Source organism: Heterocephalus glaber, unplaced genomic scaffold (genome assembly GCF_053883595.1).
Source record: "Heterocephalus glaber isolate CG9 unplaced genomic scaffold, H.glaber_assembly_v1.0 deba00001428, whole genome shotgun sequence".
NCBI classification, from domain to species: domain Eukaryota; kingdom Metazoa; phylum Chordata; class Mammalia; order Rodentia; family Bathyergidae; genus Heterocephalus; species Heterocephalus glaber.
This window is the reverse complement of record NW_028258293.1, coordinates 12,629,396-12,647,158: the sequence shown is the minus strand read 5'-3', so window position 1 is coordinate 12,647,158 and position 17,763 is coordinate 12,629,396. Positions and strand designations below refer to the sequence as shown.

At 42.3% G+C, this 17,763-nt stretch overlaps 2 protein-coding genes across 5 annotated transcripts in view; both read right to left on the bottom strand.

The window, feature by feature from the left end:
• Sergef (secretion regulating guanine nucleotide exchange factor) overlaps window positions 1-1,612 on the bottom strand; it is a 220,468-nt gene extending 218,856 nt beyond the window's left edge. Inside the window, 1 exon segment of the mRNA XM_087211592.1 lies at window positions 1,519-1,612. Coding sequence (XP_087067718.1) covers window positions 1,519-1,578 — 60 coding nt within the window. The 5' untranslated portion in view covers window positions 1,579-1,612.
• A 5,312-nt stretch (window positions 1,613-6,924) lies between these two features.
• Tph1 (tryptophan hydroxylase 1) overlaps window positions 6,925-17,763 on the bottom strand; it is a 58,442-nt gene continuing 47,603 nt past the window's right edge. For all 4 annotated transcript variants that reach the window (XM_087211589.1, XM_087211588.1, XM_004851516.3 and 1 more), the window contains 5 exons: window positions 15,963-16,098; window positions 15,199-15,325; window positions 13,401-13,496; window positions 11,958-12,091; window positions 6,925-10,513 (listed from right to left, as the gene is read on the bottom strand). In XM_087211589.1, coding sequence (XP_087067715.1) covers window positions 10,339-10,513; window positions 11,958-12,091; window positions 13,401-13,496; window positions 15,199-15,325; window positions 15,963-16,098 — 668 coding nt within the window. In that variant the 3' untranslated portion in view covers window positions 6,925-10,338. The remainder of the gene's footprint in view (window positions 10,514-11,957; window positions 12,092-13,400; window positions 13,497-15,198; window positions 15,326-15,962; window positions 16,099-17,763) is intronic.

Sequence of the window (17,763 nt, the reverse complement as noted above, 5' to 3'; positions counted from 1 at the left end):
AGCTGCATAAGGCCACAGAGGAAACCAAGACTGCTGACACCATGCTCTTGGACTTCTGGCCTACAGAACTATGAGAAAAGAAATTTCGGTTGTCTAACCCTCACAGTCTGTAGTATTGTTATGGCTGCACAAGCAGACTAATACACGCAGAGTACACAGCAGGAAGAACATGCCATTGAGCCTCCCAACACAGCAGCAGGGTGAGGTTCAACAATATTTTTGTTTCAGTACCTTCAAGGCAACATCTGAAACGCCTTTTCTGTCGGGTGTTACTTCTGTCTGCACAGATACCAGTCTCCTGGCTGGAAAAAGCCAGAGACACCACACTTTCCATCCCCAACTCCGTCCCTAGCTCAAGTGGCACCTCAAAGAGCTCAGCCAGCCAGGCCACCCCTCTCTGCCAACCTGCAGCCTTACATTCAACAAGTACTGTACAAGGTGTGTACTGATAATTCATTTTTCAAAAAATAGACAATAAATGCTGATTGTAATGGCATTACAGGTATTATATCCTCCCTGAACACAAGGGTTTTCACTCCTGTGTCTTTCCCAAACACCTAACACAACTGGGCACACAGGTATCCATTCATTCATTCTTCAGGCAAGAAATATTTGCTAGGGACCTGCAGGGCCAGGGATTTAGCTCAGTGGTTCCACCTCCTGCCTTGCAAGTGCAAGGACCCGAGTTCGATCTCCGGTACTAAAAAAACAAAAAACAAAAACAAAACGGCACATTAGGGACCTGCATTAAGCCAGGTGCTGTGAACAAGACCTGCTCAGCACCTACCCTTACGACGCTTACGCTGTAGCCAGAGATGACATTAGGAAATTACACACGTCATCACAATGGTGATACCTACGTAGAAAAACCACAAGACCCAACATCTGCGTGCTCCAGTGCACGCCTGTCACACACTCCTGTGAACAAAGCCTCCTCTCTCCCAGACACACGTAAAGACAGCCCTGTCTCTCTCCAAGCTCGCGTCAGACCCTCATCAAGATCCCGCTGCAGCAGTGGCATCAAATATGCAGGGTCTGCGCCCCGCGCGCGACCACAAGCCGTAGGCCTCAACCCGAAGGACGCTCCTGCCAGCCGGGTGGAGCTGGGAAAGGGCCTCCATCCTCCAGGCCTCGGGAGGCGGGGGACACAGGTGGCCCCACGAGTTCTGGGAGCGGAGCCAGCGAACCTCTCTCACTGAGCCCTCTGGGCTGTCTTCCCCGCGCTCTCAGACGAGAGCTCCCGCTGAACAGACGCTCTGCCTGGGTGGCAGGTTCCTCCCGAGAGCCGCAGCCCCTCCGGTGCGGACTCCACAGCCAGCAGATGCCTCAGTCACGCCTCGAGGGCCCTTCCGTCCCGGGGGTCCGCTCCTCCCAGCCCCAGCCCCAGCCCGGCAGCCTCCAACCCAGAACCCGGTTCGACCCTCCGACGCCTAGCCCCGAGCCGCCCGCACCGAGGCCTGGAGCTCCCGGGTCCCCGCGCCCCAGGCTCTGCGCAAACCCGGGGGCGGAGTCACGTACCCAGGCGAAGAGCGCGGCACCCGCAGGGGTGGCCTCGGAGGCTCTAGGCTCGGGCTCCATGCCGGCGAGCTCGCCGGTGCTTCCGGGAGGGGCGGGCACTGGGCGGGGCCGGCAGGGGGCGGGGGCGGGGAGAGGAAGGACGGGGCGGGGCAGGACTCGCCCAGGAGAGCTCGGGGCGGGGCCAGAACCGGGGTGGGTCAGACCGGGCAGGCCCGGGCAGGATGGGGCGTGGGGGGACAGGGCCAGCGCCTCCGAGACCCGGGTACCTGGGTGGCCTGCGGCCAGGAAGAGGCGGGGCCTGTGGTTGGGAGGGGATCACGGAGAGAGCTGCAGGTCGCCATGTCTTACGCCCCCTGGATCCTGTCGCAGCCCTACAGATCCCCACCGCGAAGCAGCCTTGCAGCAGGCGCGCTGGTAGCCGCCCGGCTACTCCACCTCCCCCCTCGCGCCCTTTAGTTCAGTGATAAATCCATACAGATGCACTACGCTCAGTGATGGACAGAGCTCCTCCACGTGATCCCCTCGGAGTGCGACCACATCACGAAGGGACTGACAGGGCAGAAATGGTGTCACCGCTTGGTGACGTTAGGAACTGACCCTGAGGAGTAGGAAAGGTCCTGCCCAAGGTCTTAAGCGGATCTGTGGCAGCCTGCTTCGGTGTGCATTTGGTAGACGAAAGCAGGGCTGGCATCGCTGTTGTCGCCCTTGGTTCCTGTCAGGCAGCGGGAGCGGGCGCCTGGAGACGTGAACTGCGGGGGCGGGTTAGCGTCCAAACCAGCGGAGCGGCGTACTAGCTTTCCGCGCTTGGGCATGGCCTGCCCCAATTTTGATCGTTAATACTTTATGAGTTTTCACCCCACAAAGATTTTCATAGAAAATGGCTTTTATCAGACACCGTTAAGCAGAATCCCGGAGACGCTGGAAAGAAAATTAAATAACTACCAATTTTCTGAAGGAATATGTGGCAGGCAGTGCATACTGGGCATAGAATTAGGAATTGGGAACAAATGGAGTCACATTAAAGGTAATGATAATGCACATTCAGTCGCTCCAGGACCCTCTGCTGCCACAGGCCTCTAGTCCTCCTTACCCTTTATGCCTGGAACCTCTGGGAAGTGTCTCAGGTGAGCTCCTGACCAGCCCTTCCCGTTCTCCTCGCACCTCACCACTTCTTGGTGCTTCTGCCTGTGAGACCACGTGGGGGCAGCCCCTACCCTTTACCTAGACAGCCTGCGGCTTCTTGAGAACATCATGATCATGCTAAGGAAAAGGCTAAGCAGCTTTCCTCCCTAGAGAACCTGATGTTTTATGGGTGGTCTAGTCTTGTTCTGATGATTCTTTTTGAGCACATGTAATGGGATATAAAAATGAGACCCTTCCCCTCTCAGTTTTGACTGAGTTACCAAAGCAATAAGGGCCAATGACTCGCTCAGTATGAAGAGGAGGGGAAACCGCCCAAGCACAACTTGCAAAGCAGGTGGCTGGAAATCAGTATGTGGCTTCCAATCAAAGAAAAAGGCTGGAACCGTGATAAAAACAGTACGGTACTGGCAAAGAAACAGACCGGAGGACCTGTGGAATAGACTAGAAGATGCAGAAACAACTCCAGACATACTCAGCCACCTCATCTTTGACAAAGGAGCCAACCACCCTCATTGAAAGAAAGATAGCCCCTTTAATAAATGGTGCTGGAAAAACTGGATTTCAACCTGCCAAAGATTAAAACTAGACCCATACCTATCACCATGCACTAAACTAAGATCGAAGTGGATTAAAGATCTAAATATTAAGACAGAAACACTAAACTTGCTGGAAGATAAGTTAGGTAGAACTCTTGAAGACACTGGCATAGGAAAAGACTTTATGAACAAATCCTCAGTAGCACGGGAACTAGCACAAAGAATCAACAACTGGGATCTCATCTTATTTAAAAGCTTCAGCACTGCAAAAGAAACCACCAACAGAGCTAAGAGACAACCTACAATGTGGGAAAAAAATTTTAGCAGCTCTTTCTCAGACAAAGGTCTACTATCTAGAATATATAAAGAACTGAAAAAAATCAGACCCCCCCCCAAATATAAAAACCCGATTCAAAAACAAGCTTCTGAAATGTACAGACATTTCTCAGGCAAAGAAGTAAAAGCAGCAAATAAATACATGAAAAAATGTTCAACGTCACTGGTCATTCAAGAGATGCAGATGAAAACAACACTGAGATTCCACTTCACCCCAGAAAGAAGGGCTGCTATCAAGAAATCAACCAATAACAAATGTTGGCGGGGCTGTGAGAAGAAATGAACCCTTCTCCATTGCTGGTGTGAGTGCAGACTGGTGCAAGCACTGTGGAAATCAATATGGAGATACCTCAAGGAACTAGGATTAGGACCAGGGAGTTGGCTCACTGGTTCCGCCGCCTGCCTGGCAAGCACAAGGACCCAAGTTCGATATCTGGTACCAAAAAAAAAAAAAAAAACTAGGATAAGAGGTCCCATTTGACCCAGTTATCCCTCTGCTGGGTATCTTTCCAAAAGAATTAGGGGCCGGGGATTTAGCTCAGTGGTTTTGCTGCCTGCTGTGCAAGCGCAAGGACCCGAGTTCGATCCCTGGTACCTAAAAAGAAAAAGAATTAAAACAATCATACTACAGCCATATATGTGCACCCATGTTTATAGCGGCCATAAAAAATGAGAAACTAGCGACATTTATAGCTAAATGGATCCATATTGAGGCCACACTCTTAAGTGAAATAAATAGGACACACATGTGTAAGTACCAAGTAGTTTCTCGGGTGTGAAAAACTAAAAGTGTAAATAAGGTTCAAATGGTATAATTGATAATGTGAAACAGGAAGAAAAGGTCTAAAGGAGTAGGGGAAGTGGGAGGGGTAGGGGAAGGGAAAGAAGGGAAAAGAAAAAATATGAAAAAAGGAAAAAATGGGAACAAAGTCTTTGTAAATAGAGAAGGGTGGAGGGGGTGAAGGGAGGGGAGGAGAATGGGGAAAAAATAAGAACCAAGATGCATCATGTACGAGATCCCAACGATGAATGTAACTGTATTGTATACCTAAAATGTACCGATAAACTTAATGAAAGAAAAAGGCTGGAAAGGCCGAGAGAATCCTGATAGTATATTCTGATAGGATTTGCTGTCAGTATGATGTAAGCCCTGCCCATCTCATGTGCAAGGAAAGGTGTTTCAGCAGGGCCCCTGAGAAAGCTGGGTATATGTCCCTCATACCCCACCAGGCTGCTGTTCAGTTCATGATAGTTGTGCATAGAGAAATTGATGCTATGGGGAAGGTCTTAACAGCCAGGGGTTTTCGAGATAAAGAATGTCCATGTGAATGTTCCCAGAGCATAAATGAATCGGCTAGGAGATGGTCGTAGACCGTGCCCAAGGGAATTTCTAGAAAACTGAGAGGACACCTCAAGGCAGTTGACTGCTAGTTTCCTGGAGGCTGAGAAAGGTTATCCAACAACCCAAGCAGAGAGATCCATTTACCCACATCAAGAGGTCCCAAGAAATCATATGGGGTGGTCTTCCAAAACCCCCACAAAAGGTGAGTCAGCCTTAAAAACTTACTATGTACAGAAAGCTCAGATGCCAACTCACATAGTATCAAGCCAAAAAGAACTTTTCTACCCTTTACCTCTCCTGTGCTACCACTTCTCCTCCCAACCCTGAAGGAGTCAGAGGAGCAGGAAAACAAGAAGTTAATGAACGGCTTTCTCGATTCTAGAAGAGAAGAAAACCTTAACCTTAAAGTTTGATGCTTTAAATTTTTACACAGTACTGGACTTTTTAAATACTGAGTAAGAGAGGGGAGGGATATAAGTGAGAAAGAGAGTAGAAGAGGCTAGGGACTACTTATTATCTGTGAGTGAGCAACAAAGTCAAGGAAGTGTGAGCTGAGATCTCACCCAGAGGGGCAAAGAGGAACTACCTTCTGGCAGAATTAGCTTTAATCGTCTGTGAGGACGCAGTTTGCTAATTTCACTCCTTGAATGTGCATGGCATCAATATTTCAGCTAACCTACAGTTATACTATTATGTGATATCCCTTAATACAATTTCTTAGAAATGTTGAGATGTTGTCACTCTTCCAGCTCTGTCCATGCCACTGATTAGATCTTCCCATGAGCAGCCTGGTTGAGTTGCTGTTCTTGAATGGGACTAAATTTAAACTGTTTGATAGAAGCACTTGTAGATGCCACTTCCACCCACAAGAAAAAGTATAAAATACTTGGAGCCCACGCAGACTATCTTTCTGTGATGAAGAAATGTCTCCATTTGATTATCTTATTTGATCCTCCCAATAATAACTAGTGTACGTATTATTATAGTGTACGTTATTTTGTAGATGAAATAAAAACATCTCAATGAAATTAAATGATTTACTCCAAGGTCAGACTTTTAATACAGGAAGATTAGCTAGCTGCTGACCAGTTCTCTCATCAAACACGACTAGAAAAGCTGATGGGAAATTTTTTTTTTTCGTACCAGGGATCGAACTCTGGTCCTTGCACTTGCGAGGCAGGCGGTGGAAACACTGAGCTAAATCCCCAGCCCTAGTGGAAAATATTTTAAAATCTATTTTGAGTCATTGGAGAGCTATCAGGGCAGCAAGAACTCAAAGGACTACTGATCTGGGAGCTGGGAGATTATATTTGCCACTACTTTTCTCCCTGAAACACTTGCTAATTAGCAAGCAATGTCTTGGAGGCTGAAATCTGGGCTGAAAGCAGCAGACAGGAAACTGAGCACTAATTTTACAGGGCTGGGGGAGGAAGGTGCTAAGAGTGAAGGAGGGAACAAAACTAGGCATTCGGGGCCCCGAAGATGCAACAGTCCTGGTAAACACACATAGATTTCAGTGGGGAACCCTAAAGTGCTTCACCCTGAGAACAGAGATGCTCTGGAAATAGACTATCCTCCCAGAGACTGAAGCTCAGCTTCACGTTGGCTCCATCCCTAACTGGACTAAGCTCTTCCTCTGCCAAGATACCTATACTGCCTGCTAGAAGCAAAAGTTAACCTCCTTGGGAGGAAAATAAACTCATCCAGAAGCTATGGGGGAAATCTCTGATTAGGAGAGGACTATACTAACAATTCTTTACATGTAGAAAATAAAGTTTGTTTTTACAAAGTCCTCTCACAATGTCATTTCTCCTGTAACCCAGTGCAGTCGACTTAGCTTATATTTCAGATAAGGAACAAGAGAGCGAGGCTTCACCAAGAACCCTGGGAAGTGGTCACAAGTTTCAGGCATATATCTCACAGCCATAAGGTTTTTAAGAAGTATAAAGATATGATGGAGTTTTTTAACTAATAGCTAATATAAATTTAAATATTTTCATGTGTATTTGACAAAAATAAATACTTGTTCAAAGCATGATTTTTGTTATTTATTATCCATTTGAATAACAAACAAAAATTATAAATGCACATTACATGGTAAGACAAAGACTGGACAGAAAGAGGTCACAGTATCTTTACCCACTTTCTATAAATTAAAATATGGACTGTATTAAATGTTCCTTTAGAGAATCCCAGGATTTTTTCTTTTCCAATTCAGAAGCCAACTTAAAAATTAACAAATTTGATCCCCGGTACCAAAAGAAAAATTAACAATAATTCTATTCATTTTGATGTGTCATTACTACTTTGTAACTCCAAATGACAAAATATGAGGATTAGGGAATGTAGGCATTCGAATGACTAACTTCTGAGCTTTCTTCAAAAATTAAGAGGATACTATAACCTTGAGTAATGACTCACTGGTAAAGAATTATGAACTAAGCTTTTGGTTCAATACTGTACAGTACTCATATTTGAGTAATTATAATATATTCCTTGGTGCTTTGAAGACATATATTTAAAGCCAAAGACATATGTAAAATTCCAAGACTCAGGACTCTTAACTTACCAAATATCACAAATCCATATTTAAGAAGAACTGAAAATCATTATTAAATATTTCCATTGTTCTGAAGTTGTGAATTACATATAGGGTTGAGTCTATAACATTTATTTTAATATTCTTTAGTCATAAAGTGATTTTTTTTTCTTTTTTTTTTTGGTCCCAGGGATTGAACTCAGGACCTTGCACTTGCGAGGCAGGCACAGCACCACTGAGCTAAATCCCCAGCCCATAAAAAGTGATTTTTAAATATCATTGTTTTAAAATTCAAACTGATTCTTCACCATGATCACATTTGTCTGAAAATAATAGATGCTGCATGCATAATTTGCTATTTACTATCTATTAGGGTTTCCTTATAATAGATTTCCTTGCATCAAAGTAGACAAACTAGTGAATCAGTATTTCAAAGGATTTTAGATTAACAGATCTATTTACTATCAAACATATACTTAACAGTTGTTAGCTATTAAAATGTATAAGTAAAGATCTGAAGTAGCACGAATTACTCTTCCAAATTCTGTTTCCTTATATGACATGAAATGAAATTTGGTTTTTAAAACTTTTCATAATTTCTTTTGAAATCTTTAAATGATTAAAAGTCTAGTGGTCTTTTGAAATAAAGCATGTTAAATGGTATGCCATTTGACTATTGTGAAAAAATAAAGGGAGAGATTTTTTAAGTAGCTGATTACACCAGGACAACCAACTGAAATATGACCCCTAATATACCATCACCAGAAATTAGAGAAAGCAAATGGGGTGAATATTCCAGTGATTCTGAGTTCCTCTTTGGACCTGTTGAATTTGATATTGGCAGGTTTGCCACACTGCACAACTCATTTCATTCAGTGTGAATGGGGCCACATGATGCTGTGTGACATTGGCCTAATTTGAGGGACATCTAGATGGAAATAACTAGCAAGCAGCTAGAATTAAGAGGCAAAAACTCAAGAAAGAAGGGGCCGGGGGTTTATTTAGCTCAGTGATTCCAGCGGCTGCCTCAAAACCACAAGGTCCAGAGTTCGATCCCTGGTACAAAAAAACCACAAAAAAACACTCAAGAAAGATGTCAGAGTTAAAACTGAAAATGTATGAGTAATCCAAAATTAAAACTGAATTCAAGGGTATGACTGACAATCCTCATGAAGAGATAGTGGAAGGAAGAGTGCTACAGACAGAAACTTGAGGTCCATCTCCATTTAGGGGATGGGGGAGTAAAAAGAGCAAATTAAAGAGGCCCAGCATATCGCTGGGAGTCCAGGTTCACCCATTTATAACACAACTGCTGCTAAGGTTTGCATCTAAATGGCCCCCAAAAGCCCATATGTTAAAGGCTTAGTCCTCAGCTTGGTGCTATTGGCAGACAGTGGAAACTTTAAGAGGTAGGGTCTAGCAGGACCTGTTCCGGTCATTGAAGGTATGCCCTTGAACAGTCTGTGGGACCCTAGTCTCTCCCCTCTCTCCCCTACCCTAACATAAAGTGAATGGTTTTCCTCTTTCAGATGTTCCCAGCATCTGCTTCCTCATCACAGGCCTAAAAGCAACAGGGCCAACCAACCATTGACTGAAACCTCTAGAATTGTGAGCCAAAATAAATTTTTCCTCTTTCTTAGTTGATTGTTCAGGTATTTTGCTACAGTAACAAAAAGGTAACACAATTGCCTATCCCTATGTTACCAAGGTGACACCATGAAGAAAAAAAACTGATCCTTGAAACCTTTGCATATTTATAGGCTCAGACCTACTAAAATACTCTTCTTGACAAAGTTTCTAACATTCCTTTTCCTCCCCCTCTACCCTTACTGTTTGCCTTCTTATTTTTGGCCTCAGAAATAAAGTACACAGTTGCTTTTCCAACATCCACTGTGTGTTTTTCTCCACTGTCTCAGTCTGAATTCTCCCTTTGACAAAACTGCCTCCTGCTAGCCTGAGGACAACACCACTGCGATAGCAGGACTGCATGTCTGAGCACAAGGCCGTCCAAATGTCGTCCCCACCACAGTCCCCTGGGCCTCATGAGTAGGACAGATAATCTAGGACAAAACCAGTAGGACACAATGTCATAGAAAAGAATAAGTTTCAAGGAGGAGGATCACTTGGGAAGGGCCTTTCTAGTGCCTACAAAATCAAGTGTGAAATTCATAGCCTAATCCTAAGAATTACACCGCAACCAACCCTTCCAATCTTACCTACTGCTGTATCCCATTAAGACACTACCCCTGAACCTGGACTATGCACACTTTGCTGGGCATGCTCCATAGAGATCTCTTTACTCATCTAGCAGCAGACAGAGCTGGTCCCCTCTTAAGTTTAAGTGTATGAGTGAATGTGATCACGGCTGGCACAAATTCAGCGCTAAGTAACAGACACTGGTAACAATATGGGGTCAACTTCACAACACTCACCAAGGTATTCTAAGCGGCCAGATCGTTCATTTTACTCAGGAAGGATGGAGAAAATAAGAGTTACACGGAGACTAGATCTACTCTTTAGGCCAAACAACTTCTCTATTAAAAATGAGTGGTCACTTGGGCTTGATGGCATGCACCTGTAATCCCAGCAACTTGAGAGGCTGAAGCAAGAGAACTGCAAGTTCAAGGCCAGTCTGGGCTACACAGCAAGCCCTGGCCTCAAAAAGAGAGGTGGTCAGGGAACTTTATGGTATATAAATTATATTTCACTACAGCAGTTAACAAAACAACAACAACAAACGAACAAACAAAAAACAAAGACCAAAAAAAAAAAAGAGACCAATGATTCATTAAGCAGTGAGATTAGAGAATATTGTTTTGCCAGAAGCTTCTGTCCCTTCACAATCAGGTCTTCAGGAAAAGCAAGAGTTGGCCCACAGGCTCTGAATTGATGCTCAAATGTCTTCTGGATTAGGAGGGTGACTGTCACATACTCAGCTGCCTGCTGACCTTAGTGAGGGCATCACTGACGACATCAAGATCATGCCGCAGCTCATTCATGGCACTGGTTATGCTCTTGGTGTCTTTCAGGATCTGAATACTCTGAGTATATGGATTGTACTTCACCCCAAATGGACGTTTAGTTGTTTTGGCAAATTCTCTATTTAAGAAAACAAAGAAGAGATCATCAATTTCTGAGGACAGAGAGTTGATGAAAACAAACAACAGATCTATTTCACATACTAGGCAAAAGACAAAGCTTCACTGGATATATGTGCAACAATCTGATCTATTTCCTTACCTGGATGTGCAGAGAGCCCCTGGAATCCAACAGGTGGAAAACCTAAGTAGCATAGACACATCTACCCTGACATTACTAGGGGAAATCCTGTAGATAACTTTCTTAATAATTTATTGCTGTGTATGTCTCGTGCATTTTTTCTACAGTGCTGGGAATTGAACCCTGGGCCTCACACAACTAAGGCAAGCACTCTACTACAGAGCTACTCCCCTGGCCCTAGACATCTCTTAACTACACTAAGGATACCAACCGCAGTAGCTTTATCAATACATAATGACACTTGGCCACATCGTAACAGACTCCCCACTTGTGCCTTACACAACTGTAACTACATCTGTACACATGCAGACAAGGAGGCCAGGAGCAGCCCTGACTCCAGCAAATGTATATTCTTTCCACTTAGAATGTTTTCCTCTAGCTTCCTCTCCTCTCAAATGACTTGAATTCTACCCTTTCTTCAAGCCTCAAAGTTCCACTTCCTTTATCAAGTCACCATTTGAACCTTCATTTAGAACCCCAAGAAAAATCATGTTCAAGACTCCTAGGGATAATTGTGCAGCTGAGGATAACTGTGCATGAGTAAAGGCTGAAATCCAGGCTGTAATCTATCTGGTTTACCCAGAGGGGGGCACTCCTGATTTACACAAAGGTGCCATATGTGCTGCTAAAGAAAGCCCCTCTGGCATCTTTACTCTGTCCTATGCGTGGCCTACCTCCCCTACTGCAGTAATCGCTGCAAGATAAAGAGCATGTCTTCAACCTCTTTCTATCCCTAGCTTCACAGTATGACCTCATATCTTTCCTCCATCAAATGTTATTTTGTTGATTCTGCTCCTGTAGTCCTTCCTTTTCCTGCGACCTCTATTTTAGTTCAGGCTTTTATTTTCTCCAGAAGTTCTATAAGAATCTCCTCAAAATTGTCTCTGCCTCCAGTATCCTCTTGCTTTTCTTAATCACATACTTAGCTGATTAATAGTTAAAGTATGCTCTAAGTCTAAAATTTAACATATCTAAAATACTATCTATGCTTTGGGACTTTTCTCACAGGCCACTGAGCTTTTCCTGTTCCCCCAGATGAAATGAATTGCTCTTGAATAAAATGCAGAACTATCTTTCATCTATATCTCTTCTGGGCTCTTGTCACTTTCCATATTGTTATGTAGCAATGTGTAGACAGTCTATTTTTTTCTATTAAACTACAAATTTTCTGATGGGAAGGAATTTCTCAACTTATCTGGTTGTTACCATTACTTGACTGATCTATTGCAGAAGAAAATGAAGGCATGAAAAAGATATACTTTACCTCATTTTCTCCTTTGCATCTTCAAAGCTTTCAGATACAAAATAGACATCTTGAAAGGTTGTGATAAGACATTCCTGTTTGCAAGTAATCTTGGGATCAAAGGGCTTTACTTTGGCATGTCCAGAAAGTGCATGCTAGGGGAAAAAAGTCAGTGGATCAGAGATCACTTCCTATTTTCATAGATTGTACAGCTGCCAGAATTGGTACACTTCTGCACTTAATACTTATCCAATGGCCTCAACCTACAACCTCAAACTTCTTTCCTACATCTCTATTTAATCCACATTCTACCCCAACAAAACAAATGGCTTGCTATTCCTCACAAGGACCCCAAGATCATCTTTGTGGCTTCATTCTAATTCTTTTCTCCATGTCAGAGGCACCCATGGAACTCTACATATTCCTGCATTATGGCGCCTACTTTCTACACAATGGTGCAGTACTTATTTCTATCCTTGACTTATAGTCACCACTAGGTGGCAGGCTCCTTGATAGCGAAACAGTACCTTGGACAGTGTTTCACAGGCATTACTGAAACAAGTTCATTCATTCATTGGATAAATAATAAATATCAAATAATTCCCTCACAAGTACAGAAGTTATTGCTAGCGCACCAGGAAAGATGAAATGATGAGGCAGTAGCAATATTTTTTAAGCAAAAGCTTCAAAACTATTTTTATTTAAAAGATGGTGTGTCGGGCCAGGGATTTAGTTCAGTGGTTCTGCCGCCTGCCTCGCAAGCGCAAGGGCCCGACTTCAATCCCCGATATCAAAAAAAAAAAAAAGATGTTATTTTGGCTCACAGTTTTACTATATTACCAGCTTGCTCCAAGGCAGAAACAGCAAGGCAGAGGCTCACGGCAGAGAAAAAGGTGCTCAGCCTATGGCAGCCAAGAAGCAGAGAGGAGAGAGGAGCCAGGGACAAGAACACACCTCTCCAGGTCACGCCCCCAGGGGCCCACCCACAACCAGGCCCCAAGACAAATGTCTTCAAGTAATGTTTATTTATATTTTATTTATTTATTTATTTATTTTTTGTACCGGGGATCGAACTCGGGTCCTTGCGCTGCTCAGCAGGCAGCAAAACCACTGAGCTAAATCCCCAGCCCTTCAAGTAATGTTTATTTAAAGAATTAAGATGTAGGGGCCAGGGAAAGTGCAAGGACCCGAGTTCAATCCCCGGTACCAAAAAATAAATAAATAAATAAATAATAAAATAAAAGAATTAAGATGTGTTGTGCACATGTACCAACTCTCCATGACAAATGTCATCATTATGCACTGCAAATGTGTACTAATGAAAAAATTAAAATTAAAAAAGCAGTGTTTACTGTCACCCCAAGTATTTCCCACAGGAGGCTCTTGTTCAAATATAAAAACTATTTCAGGTCATAGCAATTATATGAGGTGAATAAGTTATGTGCAAAGATTTACAACTCTTACTTTGAGCTCACTGATAGAAGAAAGCAAGCCAGCACCAAAGACTCTTAGCTGCCCATCTTGCTTACACAAACCAAACTCCACAGTGAAAAAGTAGCACTGCAAAAAGACATCAATATTATTTCACATCCCAAGTGACTCTGTCTATAACAAATTTCAACTCTTAGTCACTGGTCCAAAGTACCCCCAAAATAAAGAAGACCCACGACAAAGGTCACAAGTCTTTCCACAATTTGCCTAATTTTATTTTATTTTTTGGTACCAGAGATCAAACTCAAGACCTTGCACTTGCAAGGCAGGCACGGTGCCACTGAGCTAAATCCCCAGCCCATTGGCTTCATTCTAACCAGCACTTCTCAAACTTGTTCTGAAGATTCTTAGACACAATTAAAAGTTACTGAGGATTACAAGGATCTTTTTTCATATGTAAATTATAGCTAGCTATATTAACCATATTAAAATTAAAACTGAAAAATGTAAATATTAATTGTAAATATAGTAAATCCATTTTATGGTAAAATAAAAAACATTTTTATAAAAATAACCATTTTTACAAAAGTAGCATTGTTTTACATCATTAAAATCTTTTTTATATTTTAATTCTTTTGACAAAGTATAATCATATAAAAACATTGGGTATACAATGTGGAATTATTAAATCAGGCTAATTAACAACATTGTTACAAATCTTTTAAATGTCTGGCTAGACATTATTTAATGCCTGGGTAGATGACAGATGGATTGCTACATCTGCTTCTGTATTTAACCTATTGCAATATGTTGTTTTGGTTAAAGTATATGACGAAAACTCAGCTTCACACAGTTATGTAGTTGGAAAAGGGTAGAGTATTTTAATACCCTTTTTAGATAAGTATGGATATTCTCCTTTGAAATATACCAAAGTTCAACACATGGTAGTGTTTTTAAAGTTCGGGGATAACGTGGAATCAGAACTCTGTCAATGAACTCCATCTTTTAGATTAAAATTCATTTTCCATTTCAGTGGATCTTTTACCTATCCATGATTTCAACCTCAAAGACCCTGTGAAAAATCTCAGAAACCCCCAGGATTCCCAAATCACAATTTGAGAAGCACTGTTCCAACCAGCCAACCTGCTTCACATCACTTCCCCTACCCTTTCACTCTGCTCCAGTTTCCTGTCATTTCCCCAGACTCACCAAGTACTTCCTTGATTTGCCTCATGTACCCTCATCCTCAGATGCTTCCTTTCTTGGAACAGCCAAATGCTACAGTACTCATTTCCATCAGCTAGGACAGAGGTCCCTTTTCTATGAAACCTCCCCGCAAATTCTCTGTACTCCCAAACTGCTCTATAGTCCTTACCCCATTTGAACATGACTGAACCCTCAAGTAGTATATAAGCTCCTTAAAGACAGGAACCAGGACTTACTCATCTTTCTATTTCCAGAACAGTGTCTTGTACCTAGTGCTCAAAATGTTTTTAGCATAATTTTATGGAACTTATCTTTTTATTAGAAAATAAAAGGTACACAAACTAGTAGCATTAAAATTTCTCTCTCTTGTTTTTGGTACCAGGGATCGAACTCGGGACCTTGCGCTTGCGAGGCAGGTGGTGGAATCACTGAGCTAAATCCCAGGCCCTCTTATCTCTTTTTTTGAGAACACTTTCAATTATACATCTTAGTTTAATTAAGTTAAATATTCTGAGCAATAAAATGTAATGGTTATCTTTGATATGAAATTTTAAACTGCACAAACACTCATACTTTGTACCCAGTCGAGAATTACTGCACTATACGAGTTTTCCCAGCTTTATACCGTTGCCAGCTTCTGAACAGCCTCCTCTGAAGCTCCAAGTGATGCCAGACCAATTTCTTGGGAGAATTGAGCAAAACTAGGTTCAGCCAAGAGTGGAACATGACCTAAGAGTTCATGGCAGGTATCTCTGAAATGGAGGAACAAGTCTTTCATACTGTGATCCTTAGCACACATGTATAATCATTCAGTCAAATCAAAATCCAATCTTACTCTTATTCTACTTGACCAGGTCATAATGGGTCCCAAAGGATACCAACCAAATAAAGAAATGATTGAGGTTCAAAATCTTGGCCATGTACAGACACACTTACATATACATATCAGACACCCACAGACATGCCCTTGTCCCAGCCCCCACCCAAATCAGGCCCCTACTCAGATGGCACTTTCTCAACAAGGCCCTTCCTGATCACCCTTCACATAACAGTGACACATACATACACACCTGCATCCCCTTTCCCAGCTTTATTTGTCTCCATGGTACCCATCTCTGTCTGACATAATATAGATATGCATTTACTAATTTATTTATTATTCATCTCCTCCATGAAAGTAAAAGCTCTATGAGTACCTGGCACCTAACAGGCAGTTGATTAATAGTACAAATAATGCCTAAATGTTGGAACATACATTATGAGCCAGGCACTATTCTAAATGCTTCACAGATGTTGATTCATTTAATCCTTGAAAAAGAAAACATGAAGGGGATACCATTATTACAAATAAGCACTTGATGAATGAATGGCTGACATGTAACTACTTACGGCTCTGGGGTATAGAGAGGGTCTGAACTGTGTCTCACATACTGAGTGCAGTGAAAAACTCGAAAGGCTAAACCTGATAGGAAATCTCTTGGTGATAAGTAGCCAGCCACAGGACGGATGGAAAACCCTGTGCGCTCTGTAAGGCAGAGAGGAAAACAGAAAATCTTCATTACATGTGCAGACTTTGATGGAGTACATGGAAACTAAAATTTATCATATGTGTTAAGGGGAACCAATTATTATTAAGCACTTATTGCAGCCAGGCAATGAGTTAGACCTTTTGCGTATCACATCTCCTTCTGTGTACGCAACATGAGCTAAAGATTTTCTCCTTATTGTGATAGCTCAGACAATAATATGTTTAGGACACAAAGGAAACAGTAAAGGTAGGCTAAGGGCCCAGTCTCCTTGTATTACACCTTCTGGTCTTCGCAGGCTTCCTTTCTTTTTGCAAACACTTAGTAAAAAGACTTATTATTTTAGATCGGAACCATTTTTTAATCAATGTCACTGAGCTAAATTCCTAGCCTGCTAGTACTATCTTTTGCAGTTTCTTTGTTTTGTCTACCTACACTGGCTAGTGTTCTGTCATTCCCCAACTAGCAAGACTGTACATACTGTGAAACACATCTGCCACTAGATGTCAGTGTCCTGGAGACCTCTGTAATTTCCAGACTTGTCCTGCATTTCAAACTCTCACAACCCTGGTACTCCAGCTCCACCCTGGTGCCTCATCGCTGGATGGTCCCATTCTGAGAAGCAAGGCACTGTCCAAGAACTTCCCACAATGACAGAAATGTTCTGTTCTGTGCTCTCCAGCAAGGCAGCCACTACCATATGTAGTTACTATCCAAATAAATTGGGGCTAGTGTAACTGAGGAACTTTGTTTGTTTTTGGTACCAGGGATTGAACTCAAGACCGTGCGCTTGTGAAGCAGGCACAGTGCCACTAAGCTAAATCCCCAGCCCTAACTTAAATTCATTTTAATTATTTAGAATTTAAACAACTACATATGCCTAGTGGCTACCATATTTGACAGTATAAGCATTGTATCTTCTTCGACCTGGTGTTTTCTTTGAGTTGTCTTTTTTATTTTTGGTACTGGGGATCAAATTCAGGACCTTGTGCTTGCCAGGCAGGTGCAGTACCACTGAGCTAAATCCCTGCCCCTTTGAGTTGTCTTTTAATATTGGTATTTGTCTTTGACGCTTGCCCTTGAATCACCTTCAGCAAAGACATCCTGCAGCCAGCACAGGTTCCAGATCCCAAGATAACAGCTTCAGTTTTGTATCCATAACAAAGTATTTCCTCCAAATTTCATGCAAATTTGATTTTATCAAAACTCCTATAGCACGTAGTTGTCCAACTTTGTAAGCCCATTAAGGTTAAGTGCATTGTACTATGTTTTAAAAGCCTAGTTTTTGTAGCAACCACTTACAAGATTTCTTCTCATGTAGAAAAAAAATTGCCCTTTCCTATTCAGTTATCTTTAGTTTTGTATGTAGTTTTTAGTATATGTGCTGCCGAAGCAAGCACATTGTGTGTACTTTTTGAATAATAAAAGTTAAGGTGTTGAATGGCTATATAGATTATTTTGTTAATAATGTACATAAAAACTCAAAATTTCAACTATGATGAAAAGAAACAAGAAAGAAAGAAAGACAGAAAGAAAGAAAGAAAGAAAGACAGACAGAAAGAAAGGCCCTTTGAGTCAAAAACATAACTTCTTTTTTACTAAGGTCTCTAATCTGCTGAGGTAACAGCGGATATTTGTTTTTTCTTAAGTACTATTGATCCTGG